At 45.6% G+C, this 21,545-nt stretch overlaps 1 protein-coding gene across 10 annotated transcripts in view; it reads right to left on the bottom strand.

Moving 5' to 3' along the window:
• LOC110499983 (membrane-associated guanylate kinase, WW and PDZ domain-containing protein 2) overlaps positions 1-21,545 on the bottom strand; it is a 263,199-nt gene that overhangs the window by 7,165 nt on the left and 234,489 nt on the right. For 5 of the 10 annotated variants that reach the window (XM_036957236.1, XM_036957235.1, XM_036957227.1 and 2 more), the window contains exons 11-21: positions 19,540-19,571; positions 15,908-16,130; positions 12,413-12,454; positions 11,654-11,769; positions 11,084-11,276; positions 9,996-10,265; positions 9,158-9,343; positions 8,441-8,675; positions 5,654-5,906; positions 3,133-3,276; positions 368-506 (exon numbers count right to left, since the gene is read on the bottom strand). In XM_036957236.1, the coding sequence (XP_036813131.1) occupies positions 368-506; positions 3,133-3,276; positions 5,654-5,906; positions 8,441-8,675; positions 9,158-9,343; positions 9,996-10,265; positions 11,084-11,276; positions 11,654-11,769; positions 12,413-12,454; positions 15,908-16,130; positions 19,540-19,571 (1,833 nt within the window). The remainder of the gene's footprint in view (positions 1-367; positions 507-3,132; positions 3,277-5,653; positions 5,907-8,440; positions 8,676-9,157; positions 9,344-9,995; positions 10,266-11,083; positions 11,277-11,653; positions 11,770-12,412; positions 12,455-15,907; positions 16,131-19,539; positions 19,572-21,545) is intronic. The other 5 variants (XM_036957237.1, XM_036957229.1, XM_036957228.1 and 2 more) reach the window with 4 other exon arrangements.

Genomic DNA, 21,545 nt, shown 5'->3' with positions numbered 1-21,545 from the left:
AGTCCGCCACAAGAAGTTGCTAGAGCACGAAAGCCAAGTAAAGCCCCCCCCGGCCAAACCCTCCCCCAACCCGGACGACGCTGGGCCAATTGTGTGCCACCCTATGGGACTCCCAGGCTGTGGTGTCGCCGCAACACTCCAATGCAGTGCTTTAGACTGCTGCGCCACTCGGAAGGCCCGAGTAAAGAATAATCTATAGACGTAATCATTTTAGAAATGCGTGTGACTTTTAAAATGTGATTATAGTGTTACTGGAATCAGATGAGATTAGAAGGTCAGCAGGTGGATTTGAGTGTGTTACAGCTGGATTAGCCTTGGCCTGGGGAGGGGTAAACAACAGGGTTTGAGGGACAGAATGGAAACCCACCATACTCTGGGACCTGCCCTGTGCCTCTCTTCAGGAGCAGACGCACCCGCCGGCCCCCTGACTTGATGAGCTCGATGGCCCGGGCGTGGGTCATGTCCCTGGTTGTGTCCCCATTGATCTCAATAATCTGGTCCCCAACCTGGAGAGGAGGAGAGACAACACAGTTAGAGAGAGAGAGAGAGAGAGAGAGAGAGAGAGAAATACTGTAGATAGATAGTGTGTGTATGTGTCTCGCCCCCCCCCGCTGTGTGTGTGTGTGTGTGTGTGTGTGTGTGTGTGTGTGTGTGTGTGCATGCTGGTGTGTGTATGTGCATGAAATCCTGTTGCCATGCAGATACTGCACAGACAATAAATAGACAATAGACCACTGTGACAGTAACCTCTAAATCACCAACCCACTGAGCACCTTGTGTTACATAAACATGCGTTACATTGCGTGACAAGTTCACACCAATTCCCTGATTAGATTAACAAATTATGGAAGAACGCTGGCACACACTGCCACAACCACCGACGCAATTATTTCTTGGCAGGCCTCGGAGATAAGCACACACACTACGTATTAAAGCGCAAAATTAATAAGGCAAATTTATTGTGGATCACAATTTATTAGGATCAATGTGTATCTATAAATCATAGTGGTGCAGAGGGATCAGAGCGGCCAGTGTAAAGCGCTAATCAGAATTAGCACTCATGAATATGAATGTGGTGTCAGTTGTCATTAATTCCTGCAGCCTGTTTTTATAATGTCATTTAGATTGAATTATGGACTCGTCCCTGCAGGGGGGTTGAGACTAAAGAGGATACCCTCCTGAATACCAATGTCCTGGGCGTTGTTCATTACGTACCAAATGGAAGAAACTAGACTGAAACATGGAGGGAGTACCTTAATCCGTCCAATAAGAAACAGTTGTTTTAGCTTTCCATTGCAAAACGTATTCCTAATGAATATGACCCAGGACATTAGTAGCTGAAGACCTGGTAGTAACCTATTCATTTCACTAAGTAGACTACACCTCCCTTCCAGCACTACAGTGAAAAGGTTGTGACCTCTCTATGACTACAACATCAAGGTCGGAGGCCGATTGTATAGGCATATCCCCTGAAGGATCTCACTAACACAATACCTTCACTTGGGAATGGGACCAGTGCCCTATTGACTGATAGTGTAGGAGACCACGTGCTGCGGCGCCAAATGTATAAACCAATTACTGTAACAAATGGAAAAGTCCTCGGCTAATAGTGGAAATAATTTGAAAGTGAGAGGAGAGAGAATCCGCCCGGCAACAGAGAGAGAGAAGGGGAGTCATTAAATGTTATTAGGCTGATCTGAGCGGAGCTGGGCCGCCCGTCCATCTACACCTTCTGACAGTTAGTGAATGGCTGAGGCCGGCCTGAGTCATTCCCCTTTAAATGGATGGGAAGTGACTGGGTGTGGATGGGAGAATTGAACACCAAGCCAACAGCAGTAGTATGACGTCCAGATGAAGCATGGTTATCCTTGGATTGTCTCTCCTCTAGATGCTATCTCGAGTCCAGCCAAGCTTACTAAGGCTGTGTCTGAAACAGCACCCTATTGCCTATATAGTGCACTTTTGACCAGAGCCTGAGCCTTGGTGGTGTAAAAAGTAGTATACTATATATCCGAACGGCCAGCCCATCCCAGTTCATTTCAACAGCAGTGTTAGATTATCCTACCTTTCCCCCTCGACCATTCATCTCCCCCATGATCAGAGTTCAAACTGGGCCTGTGTGTGGCGGACTGCAGAGTTTGAGTGGGCCTTTAAAGCTGTGATTACTGAAGGATAAATCACGATACCGGCCCGGGCGTAGAAGAGAGAGCCGAGGACCGCTAGCTATCCCTCATCCCCAGTCGATGGGTTTGGGCCTGGGCCCGCCGAGCTGCATTTACCTCGCCGTGACGGAGTGAGAGTAATATCCCTACGGGCCGTTTCACACACATTATCTCCGACAGGTTCATTACAGATAAGGAATGCACAGCGATGACGCTATTGGCCCACACTAGGGAGATTGGGCAGAGAGAAAAGTGTGACGGGTAGGAGACGATCAAGATACTTTAGGAGATATAGAAAAACTGCGATGACAGACTTGTAATGTAGTCTTTGATATCGGAAAAGTAAAGTGAGATTTCTGTATTTTTCACGCCATAAAGTGATCAGAGTCACCCTGGATGAACATAGCAGGCTACAAGAACATATACAGCTGTTGAGAGAGAGTGACTCATACTTTGACAGAGGTGATGGAAGGAAGGTGTGAACTTGGGGAAAAACTAAAAGCTCGGCACGCTCTGCATCTTTTTACAAAGAGTACTAACGTTACATTTTTTGTTGTTGTGTTAAACAGATGGTGACCGGCAGACTGTCCCTGGAGAGAACATTACGAAACGGACAAACGTGAAAACTATTCATGGTAAAAGCAGCCACCCTTTAATTATTCATCTGAATGTTTATAGTAGCTAATGTATTATTGACTAGAGAAACGTTTCTGCTGCCAGTAAACCCACTAACCCAGCAGGTGTCAAAACGTCCCAAATCCTTCACACACTCAGCCACACTGCATTAGCAGATTATTTTCTTACAGGGCTTAAAATGGAAATTTGCTGCCAAGATAATCATCAGACAATTAAGACTAGCAAATAATTATTATTAATATCCCACTAAACCAGCGTTGGGAGAGAAGCTACTGTAAGTATGTTGAGGGGAAGTGTTAGTTCAGCACAGGATGTGACATCGTCATCAGCCTACCCTCATCCTCCCGTTGCGGATGGCGGGTCCGTCCTCAGCCAGTCGCAGGACAAACAGGTCCATCTTGTACTCCCTCCCTCCACGGATACTGAAGCCAAACCCCTTCACACTCTTCTCCAGCTCCACGGTGAAGAAGTCAAAGTCCTGGAGAAGGAGCAGGACACATTCAGACAACAGGCAGTAAGAACCAGGGAGGAGGGGAAGGAGTAGGACACATTCAGACAACAGGCAGTAAGAACCAGGGAGGAGGGGAAGGAGTAGGACACATTCAGACAACATGCAGTAAGAACCAGGGAGGAGGGGAAGGAGTAGGACACATTCAGACAACAGGCAGTAAGAACCAGGGAGGAGGGGAAGGAGTAGGACACATTCAGACAACGGGCAGTAAGAACCAGGGAGCAGGGGAAGGAGTAGGACACATTCAGACAACAGGCAGTAAGAACCAGGGAGGAGGGGAAGGAGTAGGACACATTCAGACAACAGGCAGTAAGAACCAGGGAGGAGGGGAAGGAGTAGGACACATTCAGACAACATGCAGTAAGAACCAGGGAGGAGGGGAAGGAGTAGGACACATTCAGACAACAGGCAGTAAGAACCAGGGAGGAGGGGAAGGAGTAGGACACATTCAGACAACGGGCAGTAAGAACCAGGGAGCAGGGGAAGGAGTAGGACACATTCAGACAACAGGCAGTAAGAACCAGGGAGGAGGGGAAGGAGTAGGACACATTCAGACAACAGGCAGTAAGAACCAGGGAGGAGGGGAAGGAGTAGGACACATTCAGACAACGGGCAGTAAGAACCAGGGAGGAGGGGAAGAAGCAGGACACATTCAGACAACAGGCAGTAAGAACCAGGGAGGAGGGGAAGGAACAGGACACATTCAGACAACAGGCAGTAAGAACCAGGGAGGAGGGGAAGGAGTAGGACACATTCTGACAACAGGCAGTAAGAACCAGGGAGGAGGGGAAGGAGCAGGACACATTCAGACAACAGGCAGTAAGAACCAGGGTGGAGGGGAAGGAGTAGGACACATTCAGACAACGGGCAGTAAGAACCAGGGAGGAGGGGAAGGAGTAGGACACATTCAGACAACATGCAGTAAGAACCAGGGAGGAGGGGAAGGAGTAGGACACATTCAGACAACGGGCAGTAAGGAGCAGGACACATTCAGACAACAGGCAGTAAGAACCAGGGAGGAGGGGAAGGAGTAGGACACATTCAGACAACAGGCAGTAAGAACCAGGGAGGAGGGGAAGGAGTAGGACACATTCAGACAACATGCAGTAAGAACCAGGGAGGAGGGGAAGGAGTAGGACACATTCAGACAACGGGCAGTAAGGAGCAGGACACATTCAGACAACAGGCAGTAAGAACCAGGGAGGAGGGGAAGGAGTAGGACACATTCAGACAACAGGCAGTAAGAACCAGGGAGGAGGGGAAGGAGTAGGACACATTCAGACAACAGGCAGTAAGAACCAGGGAGGAGGGGAAGGAGTAGGACACATTCAGACAACATGCAGTAAGAACCAGGGAGGAGGGGAAGGAGTAGGACACATTCAGACAACAGGCAGTAAGAACCAGGGAGGAGGGGAAGGAGTAGGACACATTCAGACAACGGGCAGTAAGAACCAGGGAGGAGGGGAAGGAGTAGGACACATTCAGACAACGGGCAGTAAGAACCAGGGAGGAGGGGAAGAAGCAGGACACATTCAGACAACAGGCAGTAAGAACCAGGGAGGAGGGGAAGAAGCAGGACACATTCAGACAACAGGCAGTAAGAACCAGGGAGGAGGAGCAGGACACATTCAGACAACAGGCAGTAAGAACCAGGGAGGAGGGGAAGGAGCAGGACACATTCAGACAACAGGCAGTAAGAACCAGGGAGGAGGGGAAGGAGCAGGACACATTCAGACAACAGGCAGTAAGAACCAGGGAGGAGGGGAAGGAGCAGGACACATTCAGACAATATCAGTCACCATCACAAAACTAATGGCCATGTGTATTACTGTAGCCTGGTTAAACCAGACTGAATGCTGCACTCACCATTGTTTAACTCAGTGCAGCGTTCAGTCTGGTTTAACCCGGATAGAATTACCACAACTTCCTCGTTAACCTCTCTACCTGAACTACTGTTTCTTGCGTGTCAATGCCCATGTATTTCAGTTGAATGTATTTCTTTTATTTTAATTTAACCTTTATTTAACTAGGCAAATCAGTTAAGAACAAATTCTTATTTACAATGACGGCCTACACCGGCCAAACTCATACAACGTTGGGCCAATTGTGCACCGCCCTATGGGACTCCCAATCACGGCTGGTTGTGATACAGTCTGGATACGAAACAGGTCGCCTGTTGTGACGCCTCTAGCACTGAGATGCAGTGTTTTAGACCGCTGCGCCACTTGGGAGACCCATTTTGACAGCTTTACATACTTAAAATAAAAGTAACGTAAAGTAAAAGTACAATTTAAGTTAGCAGACATCCCAGGTCAATATTGTATTGATGAGTAAAGTATCTAACCTGGTAGACCTGTGGCATCTGTGGCTGGATCTGTCTGTAGTCGTGGGGCACAGGCATAGGGAAGTGCCTGGGGTCAGTGGACAGCTGTCTGTAGTCCATCAGAGGAGGGTGTCTGTAGTCCAGGGTGGGTGGCTGGCGGTAGTCTGCTACAGGAGGGTGTCTGTAGTCCAACGGGGGCTGTCTGTAGTCTGTGAATGGAGGCTGTCGAATGTCCGGTTTCACATCCTGCCTCGCTTTCACCTCTGACCTGTAACTAACCAACCAATCAAGTTAAAGGAACATTTCCCACTGGGCATAAACTGGTTGAATCAACGTTGTTACAACGTAATTTGTCAATGTATTGTGACAAGGAATCTACAAGGAAAATACATTGGATTTGAAAAAAGTAACCAATGTTTTGAGGGTGAAATTTCAACCATGTAGATGAGGTTGTCATGGTAACCACATTTCAACATAGGTTTGTCTTTGTTGAATTTGTACCTTAAAAACAGCATCAGATCTTCCAAACAATAGGCTGGGCAGCACCTCCTACTGGAGAATTGGTATATCTACAGCTACCCTTTAGTCTCCCACCCAGGGTTTTAACCAAGCCCCACCCTGCTTAGATATGATATTTATCACTGACTATTACCATGATGCTATCTTGAGAATGATTGTTTTGAGATGTCACTTAAAAACTAAATAGATTCGCTGTTGCTATCAAAGTCATTGATAGGAAGGTTTCACAGAGCAAATTAAATGTGACCATACTTTATCACTCATATAACATCAATGAGACTATTTTGGCCTATATAGCATTTGCAAAGTCATCGACAGCCATTGTTTCAATTCAAGGCGGAATTCATCTAAAAATAGACAATACAATAGGCCCAGGGTTTCAAGCTTTGATTCATTTCAAATGTAATGATATTTAGTTATATTGAATTGTGTTCAGTTGTCAAGCCACCATGTAACAACATTTGAAGGAAGTGTAATTCTTCTGCTTGGATACTTCCACCTGTAATACTGACTTACTCTGGCTTTAATTACAGTTTGTCTCCAAATTCATATTTGATATGTTGGATTCACGTCTCCATCGCAACGAAATACGTAAGTCAACACAACAATCTAAGTTAAAGAATAGGACTAAATCAAATCCAACTTTATTTAAAGTGCATTTCAAGTTTGATATGATTTAGTCCTATTCTTTAACTTTTATTGTTATGTTGAAAATCAAACACAATAAACAATGAATTGCATATTAACTTGTTGACAAGTTTAACCAATGATATGTCGGATTCATGTCTCTAAACTCAACCAAAAATATAAGTTAAAGAATGGGATTAAGCCAGTGGCTCAGATGGAACTATGCAATCAGCAGATACGTCTCATTTAAAATGTTGATATTTGGTTGCTTTGTCATCAATTTAATATAGCCTAAATTAAGGCTATCGTACAAACTAATGTAACATTCAACTATAAAACGAGTAACACATCCATGGTCACCTTAAGGTTGAGTAATTATAAAATCTTTATTATAAAGCATGCAGGAATAGGTCGTCGCAGGTCTGTGGAGATCTTCACTGGGCTGTAATAATCTGTGCAGAATCTCGAACAGCATTGATCTCTGCACCATGCACTTTTAATGTAATCTCAACTGCAATCCAGGTCATTTGGTTCTCTATTAGATGAAACACAGTGATGACACATTCATCTGTTGTATAAATGAACAAAATATCTGGCATTGTATTCCCATTTGAACCTTGCTGTGCTTCTTTAATGGTTGAAAGCGCAGTGAGACATTTCAGTGAAAACTAAACCAAAAATATGACGTTGTTTTTCCGTTGGAATTTGGTTGTGCTTTTTTCCGATGGTTGAATGCACGGTGATAACACGTTGGACATTGAACTACGTTTTGAGTGGTCTTTTTGAGTGGGTGAATATACAGTATGTTGTAGTCTCATTGATCAAGTTCTCAACTAAATATTACCCAATTACCAACGTTGAAACGATGTAGTGTGCCCAGTTCATATGAAAGCTCCAACTTCATTCGGTTGTGAAGGTAATGCTCTCTGAATCAATTCATGTCAAATTCTAAGTTATTTACAAATACATTGTTTGTTTCAATCAAACTATCTTTTAGGCAAGACTAGTGGTGGTAAGTGAAATATATATTTTCAACCACATAAAAAGACACTCCAGTCTTTTACAGAGTTGGCAATAAATAAGAGGACATTCTCCAGAGCAGGAGAGAAAGGACAATGACAGGGTACATTTTTGGGCCCCCTGTAAGAGCTTGATGAAATATTCAGCGTAGGTCTATAAAGAAGCTATTTAGGTTAATAATTCAGGAGTCCATAAGAGTTAAGTGATGTTATACAACAAACTGGAGACAGGGAGAGAATACCTCGCTCTCACCTGTAATTCCCTTAGGAATAGTGCTTTTACCCCAGAGATTAAAAAAAAGAAGAAGATACTACTGTGCTGTATAAGTGAGATTTCCAAATGTGCTGTAAGCCCTAAAGATTACATGAACCCATACACATAGATGATCAACCATCTTAAAACGATTTAAATACATAGGAAATGATAGAGCACTCAAATGCTGCACGTCTTAAATCAAATCAAATGTTATTGGTCACACACATATTTAGCAGATGTTATTGTGCGTTTAGCGAAATGCTTGTGTAAATTATGGCCCTATCCTGGCGGACCAATATTTAGAACTGGGCTGGGTGCTATGAATTGGTGTGTGTGTTTTTAAGCAGTGTGCGTCTGTGTGTGTGTGTGACCATCCGGTTGCCGTACCTGCTGTCGTGGGTGTAGATCTGGGGTGGGGGGGCTGGGGTCTGTGTGATGGGACTCTGATGGGTCAGGGAGCTGGGTTGGGTGACTGCAGGGCTGGGCTGAGTGACTGCAGGGCTGGGCTGGGTGACTGCAGGGATGGGCTGGCCCACGGCGGGACTGGGCTGGGCCTGAGGACTGTGCTGCTGGGTCACTGCTGGGCTCTGCTTCTCTGAGCTAGGGGCTGACGGGCTCAGCTCTGAAATACAGACAGACAGAAGTGTCAGACACAGTGACAGATAGATACACACCACAGCATAGACTATGCTAAACAGAGCCACATTAACATAATACACGGTGCATCTACTTCAAAGAACTGTCAGTACAATGCTCTAATCTACAGTAGATGCTCGTCATAACCAGAAACACCCATGAAGCATTAGAAGATGGTGACAGAAACCGACTCACTAGACAGTTCTCCCAAACAGACATATCACTCGCTGATCCACGCAAATAGTGCCTTAGCCAGAGATCGAACAACCCCCTTTAAAAAAGGATTTAAAACGGTCTGTACAGTAAGACAACGTGCTGCATTTAAGATGACAAACAGTTTTAACAACAGTCCCTGAAAGTCCCCCCACATCTACATTATACAGTTCTCTACTGACCCCTTGGTCCCCCCATTATCTCCAGTCTAGTGACCGTTGTCGCCCATCCCCCCCCCCCCCCCGTCTCACTCACCTTCCTGTGGTATGATCCGGAGGGTGACGCTGAGGCCGGCGTCCTTGATGAGCTTAACGATGTCGGCGTGGGGCATGTTGATGATGGACTGGCTGTTTACCGCCAGGATGCGGTCACCCACCTTCAGTTTGCCACAGCGGTCCGCCGGGCTGCCGTCGATGATACGCCCAATCTTATGGGGCACGCCTGGGATGGGAGGAGAGGCGGAGGACAATACACACAGAGTGAGAGACACACAGATATGGTTAGTTGAGGATGGGTCTGAGTTCAGGCTAATCTTACTGGTTGGATGCTTTCTTTCCATCTCTCCCTCTCTTCTTTCTATCTATGTTGCTCGCTCTTTTCACATTTCTCCCGCCCCCTCTCAGCTTATGTAAGACAGCTGGTTGTATGCACGGCGAGTGTGGGCAGGGCACTAAAAGGCGCCGCGGCGTACTGGAGCCTAGCTACCTCAGATCTGAGGGACTGATACAGTCAGGAAACCATTTGGAACTGAGACGGGTTAGATGGTTAGACGAGGAGTACATGGTTCAAAAATAGAGGTGTTACATTTTTTCTATGGTTGTGACCTCTTCCTCTCAGCAATTTCTGTCAAAATGGATTTGGTTTTCTCTGCTTGGAACGACCGTATCTGCTGGACTAAAATGCATGAAAACTCAAGAGCATAATAATATGCGAAGCCTTCCCTTTTAAGGTGAAATTGCCATAAGGCAGTACATTGTAATGTAAACAACCCATGGACGCACAATAACACATGTACACACACACACACACACACACACACACACACACACACACACACACACACACACACACACACACACAGAGCAGCACTTACTGATGGCGGCGGCGGTCTCGGGCCGGTTGAGCGAGCTGATGATGACGAATCCAAACCCTTCACTCTCCTTGCGGTGGATAATGACATCACTCGGTGGCTGCTGCACGCTGGAGGTCGGCTCTCCGTCTGTGGTGCTACCTGTACCCATGGCGTCAGTGGGTGGGGCTGCGTTGTTGCCAGGATACGTGACGTTGGTGAAGTCGCTGCGTGGGGAGCTGTGCTGGGTGGACACAGAGCCGGGGCTGCGGCCGTTCTCTGGACACGGCTCTCCTGTGGGGGGGGTAACAGAGCGCTGAGTTAACCTGCTCTGCTCTCCACCACACCACACTGCAGCCCAGCACAGCACTCATCAATGGACAAAGACTGGCCCTGTCTGGACTGGCTATCAGATCAGAGAAAGGTCATGGTTTCTCTCACACCTCATCGGCTGTATTGTTGCATCCAAAGATCTTTTTAATGCAAAAGAAAACCTCCATTGAAGATATCTGTAGATACAATCGCTAAGAACTAACATTCCCTCAAAACCAAGATGTCATGTTAGAGCTCATTACATCTTCTTCAGTGATCAAGGTTGAACTGACGGTAGTGTGACCTCTTGGAGAGACAGAGTCTTGACATCTCCAAAAGTGTTACTTTGAATCAAACGTTCGAGGGATGAAAGGCAAGACCACGGACGACACGGATGAGACAGACAGCCTTTCATGACTGGAGACGGAAGGAGAAGAGGGAGACAGAGGAGGGGAGACGGGATCTCACCAGGGTGGCTGTGCTCTCCTCCCCAGGCACCAAAGGCATCCGGAGTGTAAACTGACATAAGGGAATGGGGAGATCTGAGGGGGGAAGGTGTGTATAGAGGGCTGCTACACTCATCACACAGCAGGCTCTTGCAGCTCTACAATTCAAGGTACAATACAACAGCCGGACTCCACATAAGACCAGAGAAAGGAAGACTATCAGGCCTTCTTGGAGTAGGATGAATTTGACCCTAGAAGATGCTCTATGGTCAGAGTTCTGTTTTCCTCCCTAATGATTAGGATTAGGAGTTTTCAGTAAACTGATCCTAGATCTGTCCCCTCCCATCCTCTCACCTGGGCCCTGTAGCCTCCTCCTGATGGTGAGGTTGACCTGTCCATTGCGGGCGGCGCCGTGCATCAGGTCGATGACGTAGCGGTGGGGCTTCCCCGCCACCGGGATCCCGTCCACGAAGATGAGCTCATCGCCTGGCCGCAGGCGCCCGTCTCTGTCTGCAGGGCTCTTCTCTATGATGGCCCCAATCAGAATCTGTTTATGGGAAAAAGACCAATCAGAACGCATGGAGAGCTAGGGGTAGGAGTTAAAAAGTCAGTTGACCAATCAGAGGGCTGGATTCATAAAAGGACTACATTGAAGTGATATGTAATCATGGTCAAGTGGACAAGAAACATGCAGGGAGTAACTGTATGTGAAATGACATGTATAAGTGGTTGTTATGTCAGTGGTGCTTATGAATAGATACGTGGCTCCATGTTTGCGCCGAGTGTTACTCTACAGACAATAAACCAGTAACCATCCACAGCAGTATCACCAGTCTCTCAGTCAGTCAGGGTTCAGGGTTAGATATGCATGTAGTGGGTTAGAGAGGAGAAAATGACAGGGTTCCACGCCCATCTCATACGAGCCTTCTCACGGGTGTCCGGACTCACAGGCTGACCCGCCTCGTCTCCCCCAAGGATGCGGAAGCCGAAGCCGGACTTCTGCCTCCTCAGGTGGACCTCCACCTCCTGGTACTCTGCCCCTGGGGTCAAGGAACAGACAACACCTGTGACACGTGTTGACCTTGGAGTGCCCGCAGTCTGTCTAATTTATGTGGAGCCAGAGGATTATTGATCACACATTGTGGAAGTTAACACATGAAATTAAAGGCACTGTTATTCCTGTGTTTTATATAATATTGTACAACAGCTGATGGAACTAACACTAAAAGTGTGAACATTTTTTGTCAGTGTTATTTCCTGGTAGTTGCTTGTTGAAAAGAATCGACACAGGACCCTTATTCAGCAGGTTTGCATGGGTGGGAGTTTCGGCTTTCCATGGGGACATCAATGTGGTATATTGGTTAATAGACCAATAACAAAGAGAGTTCCAAACTTCTCTGCCAATAACAGCTAGTTTTCAGTTTTCCCCTCCCCACTCAAACCAGACAGTTCTTGCTAAATTCTTGCTTGAGAATGTTTATTGGGCTAAAAAGCCAATTTTGCCAATTTTAATGGAAATCTATTACAGTAAGGCACAGGAATGATTTGAGACTGATATAAAACGACTGCATTAGGCCTTTAATGCATTGCAAATTAAATGAAATGTTTCAGAAAAAAAGACAACATTTAGAATAATCCATTTTCCTCCCTGTGGACAGTCTTCTTCAGGGCCAACGTACATACCAGAGTGGTCCACAGAGAAGATGGTCCGTGGCAGGCCTGGCTCTGTGTGGGGGAGGGAGATTGAGGGAGCACCCATAAACAATAATACAACACACACACTGTCTTACAACTGTCTCACTCAGAGCAGACTACTAAAAAAGACTGAGACTAGAGCAAGACAGAAAACGACTTGCCTCAGCACATTGTCTGCACAGAGTTCCTACATCATCCAATACACAGTGGAAAAGAAGTGCTTAGGGCTTGTAATACAGCTATCTTTTTATTTACAGTATGTGTTACGGGAGCAGAAACTCATCTGCAATCAGGCCTTTACTGGAAAGCAGAATGATCTGCGACATAGTGATATCCATTACCCTGAAAACCCTTTCCTATGAAATGAAGTAGAGCGGGTCAAAGTGACTGTGATGAGAAATGGGCTCTATTTACAGCAGGTTTAATCACGGAGACAAGTGTCCACTGGGTTACCAGAGGAATTAATTGAGGAAACAAAGATGGCGGATGACACATAAGGAGACTGACTGATACAAGTCTTACCACGGAACCCATATACAGTGTTTTAAGTTTATATTAAATAAGATTGCTGGAAAAAATACTCATTGATGTTGGCAGAAGATAAGGACAGAATGACCTTGCTGGCCAGAGGATGATTTTGGTATATTCCAGACTATTGCAGTTTACATAAAGTACACAATTCATAAATCTCCATCTAACTCCAGCTCTCTCACATGCAATGGGGTCTCTTGGTTCCCTACTAGAATAAAGGCATCCAATTACAGATGTAGGATCTTAATTGGACCACTCTTTTGTTACTGAGCATTTTCATTCACAGCAGGAAATATAAATGTGTAGTGTAATAAAGCTTAAAAAGGATTCTAAAGTTTGGAATATATATTATAAACCCCTACATTTATCCCATGAATTATAACCTGTTTTATTTCCTGTTGCTGCATGATTCTTTTCCAGCTGTAGAAAACCTTATCAACAATCAGTGGAAGCTACACTGACTTGTCTATGGTTGTGGGGTATGGGTGCATTTTCTTCTCTAACAGCCTGCATTGGTCTCCTGGCTATATTGAGAACAGTCCTAGTTAGATAAGGTTACTGAAAAATACCAATGTTCATGACCTAGAACTCCCACACCACTGAGGGAAACAAGTAAAGTGTTCCTAAAAGTTGCCCTGTGCCTCAACCCTGTTAACCTGACTGACCAACAGTCTGCACGTGTAGCCGAGCAACGAACAGCACTTTGGGGGCATGTTACATGGAGGGGACAGACACTTAACACTAAACTGAACACGGGACTAAAGGAGAGAAAGAAATGATGGAAGAGTGAGAAACAAAGAGAGAGAGAGAGAAGTGAGTGAGAGAGAGAGAGAGGAGAGAGGGAAAGAGACAGAGAGAGAGGGAGAGAGAGAGAGAAAAAGAGACAGAGGGAGAGAAGAGAGACAGTGACAGAGGAGAGAGAGAGCGACAGACAGACAGACAGAGAGAGACACAGAGAGAGAGAGAGAGCGACAGACAGACAGACAGAGAGAGACACCGAGACAGAGAGAGAGAGAGAGCGACAGACAGACAGAGAGAGAGAGAGAAAAGCAGATAGAGAGAGAGGGAGAGAAAGGAAAGCTACGGAGAAAGATTGACCGAGACGCTGAAAGGCTTTGACATGGAGTTCTTCCGACAGCCCTGTCCTCTTTAATAAAGGTTGTGTTGCGTAAGCACACACACAGCTTGTCTCTCTCCTCACCTACGACTGACTCAGGCCCACAGAGATTCTACCATAGAGAGGAGCAGAGCATTATCATCGTCCACCGGCTAGAGCCTCGCATGTCAATCATGAAGCCTCTATGGTACATCAAGCTGCACGGACTTAACAGAAACTAGCACTGTCACTAGCACTGGTCAAAAGGATGAGTTCACTTTATGTTCAGAATCATACAGTAGATATGACTACTGATGTCAAAAACCAATGGTATACTGTCGTACAAATCTTTCTACCGAGCATATCTTGGCAACCCAGTTAAAAGCTTGGTCGTACACTCAATGAACTGAAAGGAAATCCCTATGCTTGTACCCCTGACAGGATCTTTAATGGCTAAAATATAATTGTTGGCTCCTAAAGTTTATAGCGGCCTAGGAAGACAGGTTGTTGGCTGAGATGTTCCTGGGAAAAAATGGCTAATTTGACTCTACACTCTGGCAGAACATCGACTGGAGGCAGAGATCCGCGATTCAGAGATTCCCCTAACGAAGGAGTCTAGGCCAAATACAAATGTATCAACATCAAGTCATCTGTCAGCACTAAGTTAAAAGTAGAAACTCTTAAACCGTTGTCATACTCCATCATATTTACAGAAATACATCTACAGACAAAACAACATAATACATCTCATTCTGCAGAACTCAGATAACCCAGACTATGTCCCTATAGGAACAGAACCCAGACTATGTCCCTATAGGAACAGAACCCAGACAACCCAGACTATGTCCCTATAGGAACAGGACCCAGATAACCCAGACTATGTCCCTATAGGAACAGAACCCAGACTATGTCCCTATAGGAACAGAACCCAGACAACCCAGACTATGTCCCTATAGGAACAGGACCCAGATAACCCAGACTATGTCCCTATAGGAACATGACCCAGATAACCCAGACTATGTCCCTATATGAACAGGACCCAGATAACCCAGACTATGTCCCTATAGGAACAGAACCCAGACAAGTCAGACTATGTCCCTATAGGAACAGAACCCAGACTATGTCCCTATAGGAACAGGACCCAGACAACCCAGACTATGTCCCTATAGGAACAGAACCCAGACAACTCAGACTATGTCCCTATAGGAACAGAACCCAGACTATGTCCCTATAGGAACAGGACCCAGACAACCCAGACTATGTCCCTATAGGAACAGAACCCAGACTATGTCCCTATAGGAACAGAACCCAGACAACAGACTATGTCCCTATAGGAACAGAACCCAGACTATATCCCTATAGGAACAGGACCCAGACAACCCAGACTATGTCCCTATAGGAACAGGACCCAGACAACCCAGACTATGTCCCTATAGGAACAGAACCCAGACAACCCAGACTATGTCCCTATAGGAACAGAACCCAGACTATGTCCCTATAGGAACAGAACCCAGACAACCCAGACTATGTCCCGATAGGAACAGAACCCAGACAACCCAGACTATGTCCCTATAGGAACAGAACCCAGACTATGTCCCTATAGGAACAGAACAGGTGGAGCTGAGGCCATTGTTATATTGCACTATGGAGCCCTGACTACTGTTCACGAGGGCTACAATGATTCATTCAGGAGATGAGGTGTGTGTGTGTATGTGTATGAGTGTGTTTGTGTGCATCTTCATAGGTCCACCTGTTCAGAAGAACATTAATCCCTGGAACCCCAGACAGATATTATGGGGCTGTTGTTGTTGATGCTGTTGTTGTTGTTGTTGTACTAGTGTGTTTCCAGTACTTACGCCTACTATTCTCATAGATAGCCCTGGACTTCTCATAGAGGTCATAGGGGTCGGGCCTGCTCAGATCAAAGCCCTCGGGGAGGGCAGAGTCTGGGACTGAGGCCCTGTGGAGGTGGCGGGTCAGGAAGGGGGCGTTGTGGGGGACAACGGGGGCAGACAGACTGGTCTGGGGGCTGCCCTGACCCCCTCCCTGGCCTTGGGCCGCGTCCCACTGCTCCAACACCTGTAAACACATCAGACATCAGGGCATTGGTTCAGTCTCCACCACCCCTACCCTGGTTCTCACCCGGTCATTACGCACTGACATCCCTAAGGGATGCAAGGGGGCGCTGTCCTGGTACTCTAACAACTTCCTCTTAGACGAACCAAATGAGGTGAGAGCAGGTAGCAAAGCTATTCATAGTATACAGGTGGGGACAGAGGCCTTCATGGACGTCATCGACTTCATTGACCTCTGTCATTCACTACAACAGTCTAATATTAGTGGGAGTAGTAATGCAGCAAAGCAACATGAGCACCAGCCGGCGGCGACTAATTAAAAGCAACAACAAAGATGAAGAGAGGGGGGAGGTGAAGAAACGTTTTAAAGGAAATAAAAGATGCCAAGGCTTATTAAAGCAGGTCTGGAAAAGCAGTGTGTTAATTATGCAGAAGGAGAGAGAGCACAGGCACACCAGTTCAGGGCTGCTGGGAGGAAGAGAAGGGCAGGCGGAGAGCATATTAAACATGTCAGTGTGCCGCTATCGTCGGCGGCGGCAGACGGCAAATGGCCAAAGTGGGCACACAGAGGGTACTGGCCCAGTGTAGAGTGGCTACGGCCCAAGACGTTCTATGATAGAGACTGTAGTGGATGCTAGAGGGGCATGGTGATAGGAGGAGTGCAAACACACAGCATTCAACCCCCTCAGAGAATCTCTTGGATGAACCTGTGTGTCTGTGTGTGTCTGTGTGTGTGTGTTCCGAAACTATAATGGAATGTAGATGTGGTGGATAATGTGTGGTGTCTCTATTGTGGAAAACACTATTGTGGCGTCTCCAATACAATGCAGAAAAGCCAGCAGTGCTAGTGTCAAAACAGGTTTGTTTAGTCCCAATTACTCTCAGCAGCGTTGAATCCCAAACCACTCAGTGTGCGTCCAGGAGAAAAAGAGAGAAGTGGTCATTTATGCGGGCGTACAACCAAACAATGCAGCTAAATGCTTAAGTGCATAAAATATGATTTCTCTTCCAATTTGAAATAAGCACCACATTGATTATTCGAAGTGATACACACTATGACCTATTTTGACAAGCTGAGCTGCTTTCTTGTGTTGTGCAAATGTCAGTTGTCTTTAGAAAACAGAGTGGTGTTGATGAGATAGTGAAGATGACACATTGGTATGTTAGGATGACAGTGAGAATGATAGTTGTCTATAGTACCACCCCACAAAATGACTCGTTTGATATCAGGAGCTGTATAAAAAGATGCTGCCAAGGCACCTAGTTCCATCGGACCAAGGCAAAATCAAAGTGTTCCCACTCTATGTGGTTCCGCCCATCTCTGCTACTGATCTTCGGAATGTCTGAGTGTCTGGCCGTGTAATGGCAGGGTGACAGTCAGGGGATCTTATTAAGTCTGGACCAGACTATAGCACTATCACTTCCCCTACCTCCTCCGTCTCTCTCTCCCTCCATCTATTACGCTGTATGTACTAAGTGAAGTATGAAGTATGTCAGTCTTTCCTAACTGGCCCTGAGAGGGATAAATACTGTTGTTTTGAATTTAATTGAACCTTTCCCCCTCATTTAGTCACGGGCAGTCAGGATCTTTAAGACTGTATGACCTGTGTGTGTGGCTAGAGACTGCTGTTTCCTACACACAATACTCTCAGGTTCGGCCATAAATCGACTCTGCATCCACACCAATAGTACTACATATATTCTGTTCTTCACTCTCATGACTATATGAGAATATACTCATATATGCACAGGCTTTGTTCCAAACTGAATTCGGAAGGCAGGGCATCATTATTACTTGTACCAACTTTGAGTTACAATTACAGAACTACCCTAGTCTCAGTTTTTAAACTTTGTATCCATGTCGGATTATTTGGGCTGAGATTCTTTGGGCTATGGAAATCGTCTTGGAACTAATGATATCCAATTAAACCTGGGCTGAACTCTGGACTCTGTTTTGGGGGCTGTTGGCAGCTGCTGTCGCTCTGAAGCCTGTTCTGCCTCTTCTCCACCACAGCTGAATGTGTGGAGAGGAACAAACACACGCTAGGGGGGAGAGAGAGAGAGAGAAAGAGAAGCTTCAGCTGGACCGCCTGCCTGCCTGCCTGACTCCATAGCTATTTTCCCAGGCACTTCTTCTCCGGGAGCTCAGATTCAGAATTACCATTAATCTGTTGGAAACTGAGAGATTCAACAAAGAGGAGAACAGAAATGAGCTACAATGAGGAAAAATTCATGTGAGGGCTTGAGAGAGCTGCTGACAAGAAGGGATAACACAAAGACGGCTTCTTCTGAGTCCATGGATGTGTGGAATGTTATGATCTGTCGCCGGAGACTCCACAAATGAGCCGGGGTTAGGAGCTGGTTAGCTATATCAGAGCCAAACTAGAACATGAAGTAGCATGAAATGGGATGTGCGCACACACACACACACACCTTGTTTCTTGGCAATACACCATGTCTAACTCAACTCAGAGAGTGCTCTCTGATGCATGTTGTTGTTGTTCTTCCTTGTTTGGATGAGTGTTTATTGAGTGTTTGGGGACAGAGTCCACACAGACAGACCGACAGACAGACAGAGGAGGCTAGGTTTGAACAGAGGTGTCTAAGAGGTCTCAGACATCTTTAAAGTTTCAGCTTTCAACATGTTAGTACCATTCTGTCTCGACAAAATCTAAAAATACAACATTTGTATATTTTGTCTGACATATATGACATCTGAGAAAACATAGATATGACAAAATATGATCAGGAAAGATAGCCAAGTTAGTAGCAGATCAATAGCAGCCTGGAGATGAAGGAAGAAGGGAAGAATGGATGAGTGATAATTCTCGGTATGACTGTTAGAAAAGGGTTCTCTCACTCTCTCTATCAGGGATACAGAGGAGCTGAGAGAAGGATGGAATGTTGAGGGGACCATGCCATCCCAGAGTCTGGACCATAGATATAGCATTACTAGAAGAGCATCTGGTCTAGCAGTTTGCATAGACGTAGACTGTCATGTGCATAGACATACACCACATAGAATGACCATCAATATTTATTTAGATCATGGCCCATCTGGCTCGGGGTATGACCAGTCTAGTAATTCTATATCTATGAGGGGGCCACTTAACCCTTTCCTCTGCATGTGATGGCAAGAGGAAGGGTCCAACTCAAGGCCAGGATACAGCAGCAGCCGAGACACGACAACAGCACTACAGTTAGTATAAGGGAAGGGAATAGAATAGAGTAGTCATTCTCAGCTAAACAGCAGCAAGACTGCAGCCAAAGTTCAGAAGATATAGATTTAAGGTTATGTAGTAAAGTCAATCAGAGCAGCTCCAACATATATGCACAGTGCAGCCATTTTGTTAACTAAATGAGTCAATTAGAATTAATGGGAGAGCTGAGGCTCGGAAGACAATGCATTTTACCTGTTTAGGGGTCTTCCAGGGTGAATAGTGACCTGCAATAGTGAGAAAACAACAATGTTTAGCCTAGAGAGTAGTGGCAGCCATTACATTAGGTCTGAGCTGGTCTGTCTGTGTCTGAGGGCTACTCCATGAACTAAGGAAAGATAACAAAACTTAAACGGAATAAAACATCAAGAAACCAATGGAAAGATGACATATTTGCACTAAAAGCAATGAGAGGGCTGCAAAATAATCTCACCCCAAGTGGTGCGATGCAATGTCCTTGAGAAGCAATGTCCTTGAGAAGCAGATTCTTGAAGCACCAGAAAGACAATGGGTCAGAGAGGATCTTACAGTAACGTTGGTCTCCAAGCCAAGGGGACGTTGAAAACTGCCACCACCACAGTGCACAACACATGAAGAACACCTGCTCTTTCCATCACATAGACTGACCAGGTGAATCCAGGTGAAAGCTATGATCCCTATTTGATGTCACTTGTTAAATCTACTTTAACCAGTGTAGATGAAGGAGAGGTAACAGGTTAAATAAGGATTTGTAAGCCTTGAGACAACTGAGATATGGATGGTGTAAGTGTGCCATTCAGACGCTGACTGGGCAAGACACACAACGTCAGTACGTTTTGAACTGGGTACGGTAGTAGGTGCCAGCTGCACCGGTTTGCGTCAAGAACTGAAACATGGCTGGGTTTTTCACGCTCAACAGTTTCCCGTGTGTATCAAGAATGGTCCACCACCCAAAGGACATCCAGTCAACTTGACACAACTGTGGCAAGAATTGGAGTCAACATGGGCCAACATCCCTGTGGAACGCTTTCGACACCTTGTAGAGTCCATGACCCAACAAAGTGAGGCTGCTCTGAGGGTAAAATGGGGGGTGCAACTCAATGTTAGGAAGGTGCTCCTAATGTTTGGTATACTCAGTGTATATATATACACATTACCGTATGTGTTGCTAAATCATCCCAAATAATTGATCGGGGATCATATTGGGGAAGCCTTTACCAATATTTGGATAAACCTCCAGGCTTGATCTTATAACAGAATTCCCTGTCATTGAATTTGCCTTACAGGGACAACGCTTGGGAAAAACACCAAAGGTGACGGTCTGATAAAGAAAGAAATTGGATTCAACACAGAAGTATAATAGGTCATAACCTTAGAAAACCCTAAACTCTCCCCTGACTCTAAAGTTGGATTGAACTGATGAGAATGATTCGATAGGTGATGAGGCTTCACCATTCAACACAGGAGGGACTGTTTTCCACTGACAAATATAACCTACACAGTAAGTTTCCATGTTAGACTGGTAGATTTGATACAATACCAGATATACACTACAGCCGTGGTATTCAAACTGTTTCCGGGGACCTCATTTTTTCCCTGAAGAATTTCTCGCGACCCCACCCCAAGTCAAATGACACAACTTTGAAATCGGTACATTTGGATTTCGACATCAACAAATAATCTTCAATGCATTACATTTTCTTCTCTTATCAAAATGAAAGGAAACCAATTCATATATTTACTCAATAAAATTATATTTCTCAAAAACGTTTGTATATTGTACCATCTGTCCTCAAATTTTTGGTTCCAAAAATAATTCTACATATGTTTTTATTTTGCAACCCCTACTGCAGTTCCCCCGACCCCGAATCTCACTGCACTACAGTGTACAGAGCCGTGTAGGTCCTGTAATTGTGTGGTTTTTAGGAAGTCATTGCATGCACTTAATGACATCATTTTCTAGCAGTCGTATGGACCTCTGCCTTGGATTGAATCATTCAGGGAACTGTAGTCACAACAGTCACAGCATGTGTGTGGGGTGATGACATATCACAACACTACTGTGCTTGGACCACATACTGCCAGGCCAGAGGGCTCCAACTGTTTCTCGGGTAAATATTCATATTCCAGTTAAAGGTGTCTACTTCTAATATATCAACATGGACTGTGACTTTCGTTAATTGATTGAAGGAATACCAGAGGCGCTGTGTGAATGTGCAACG

This window comes from Oncorhynchus mykiss, chromosome 21 (genome assembly GCF_013265735.2).
Source record: "Oncorhynchus mykiss isolate Arlee chromosome 21, USDA_OmykA_1.1, whole genome shotgun sequence".
Lineage (NCBI taxonomy): Eukaryota > Metazoa > Chordata > Actinopteri > Salmoniformes > Salmonidae > Oncorhynchus > Oncorhynchus mykiss.
Note: the sequence above shows the minus strand (reverse complement) of the source record. Positions and strands in the feature narration are given on the sequence as shown.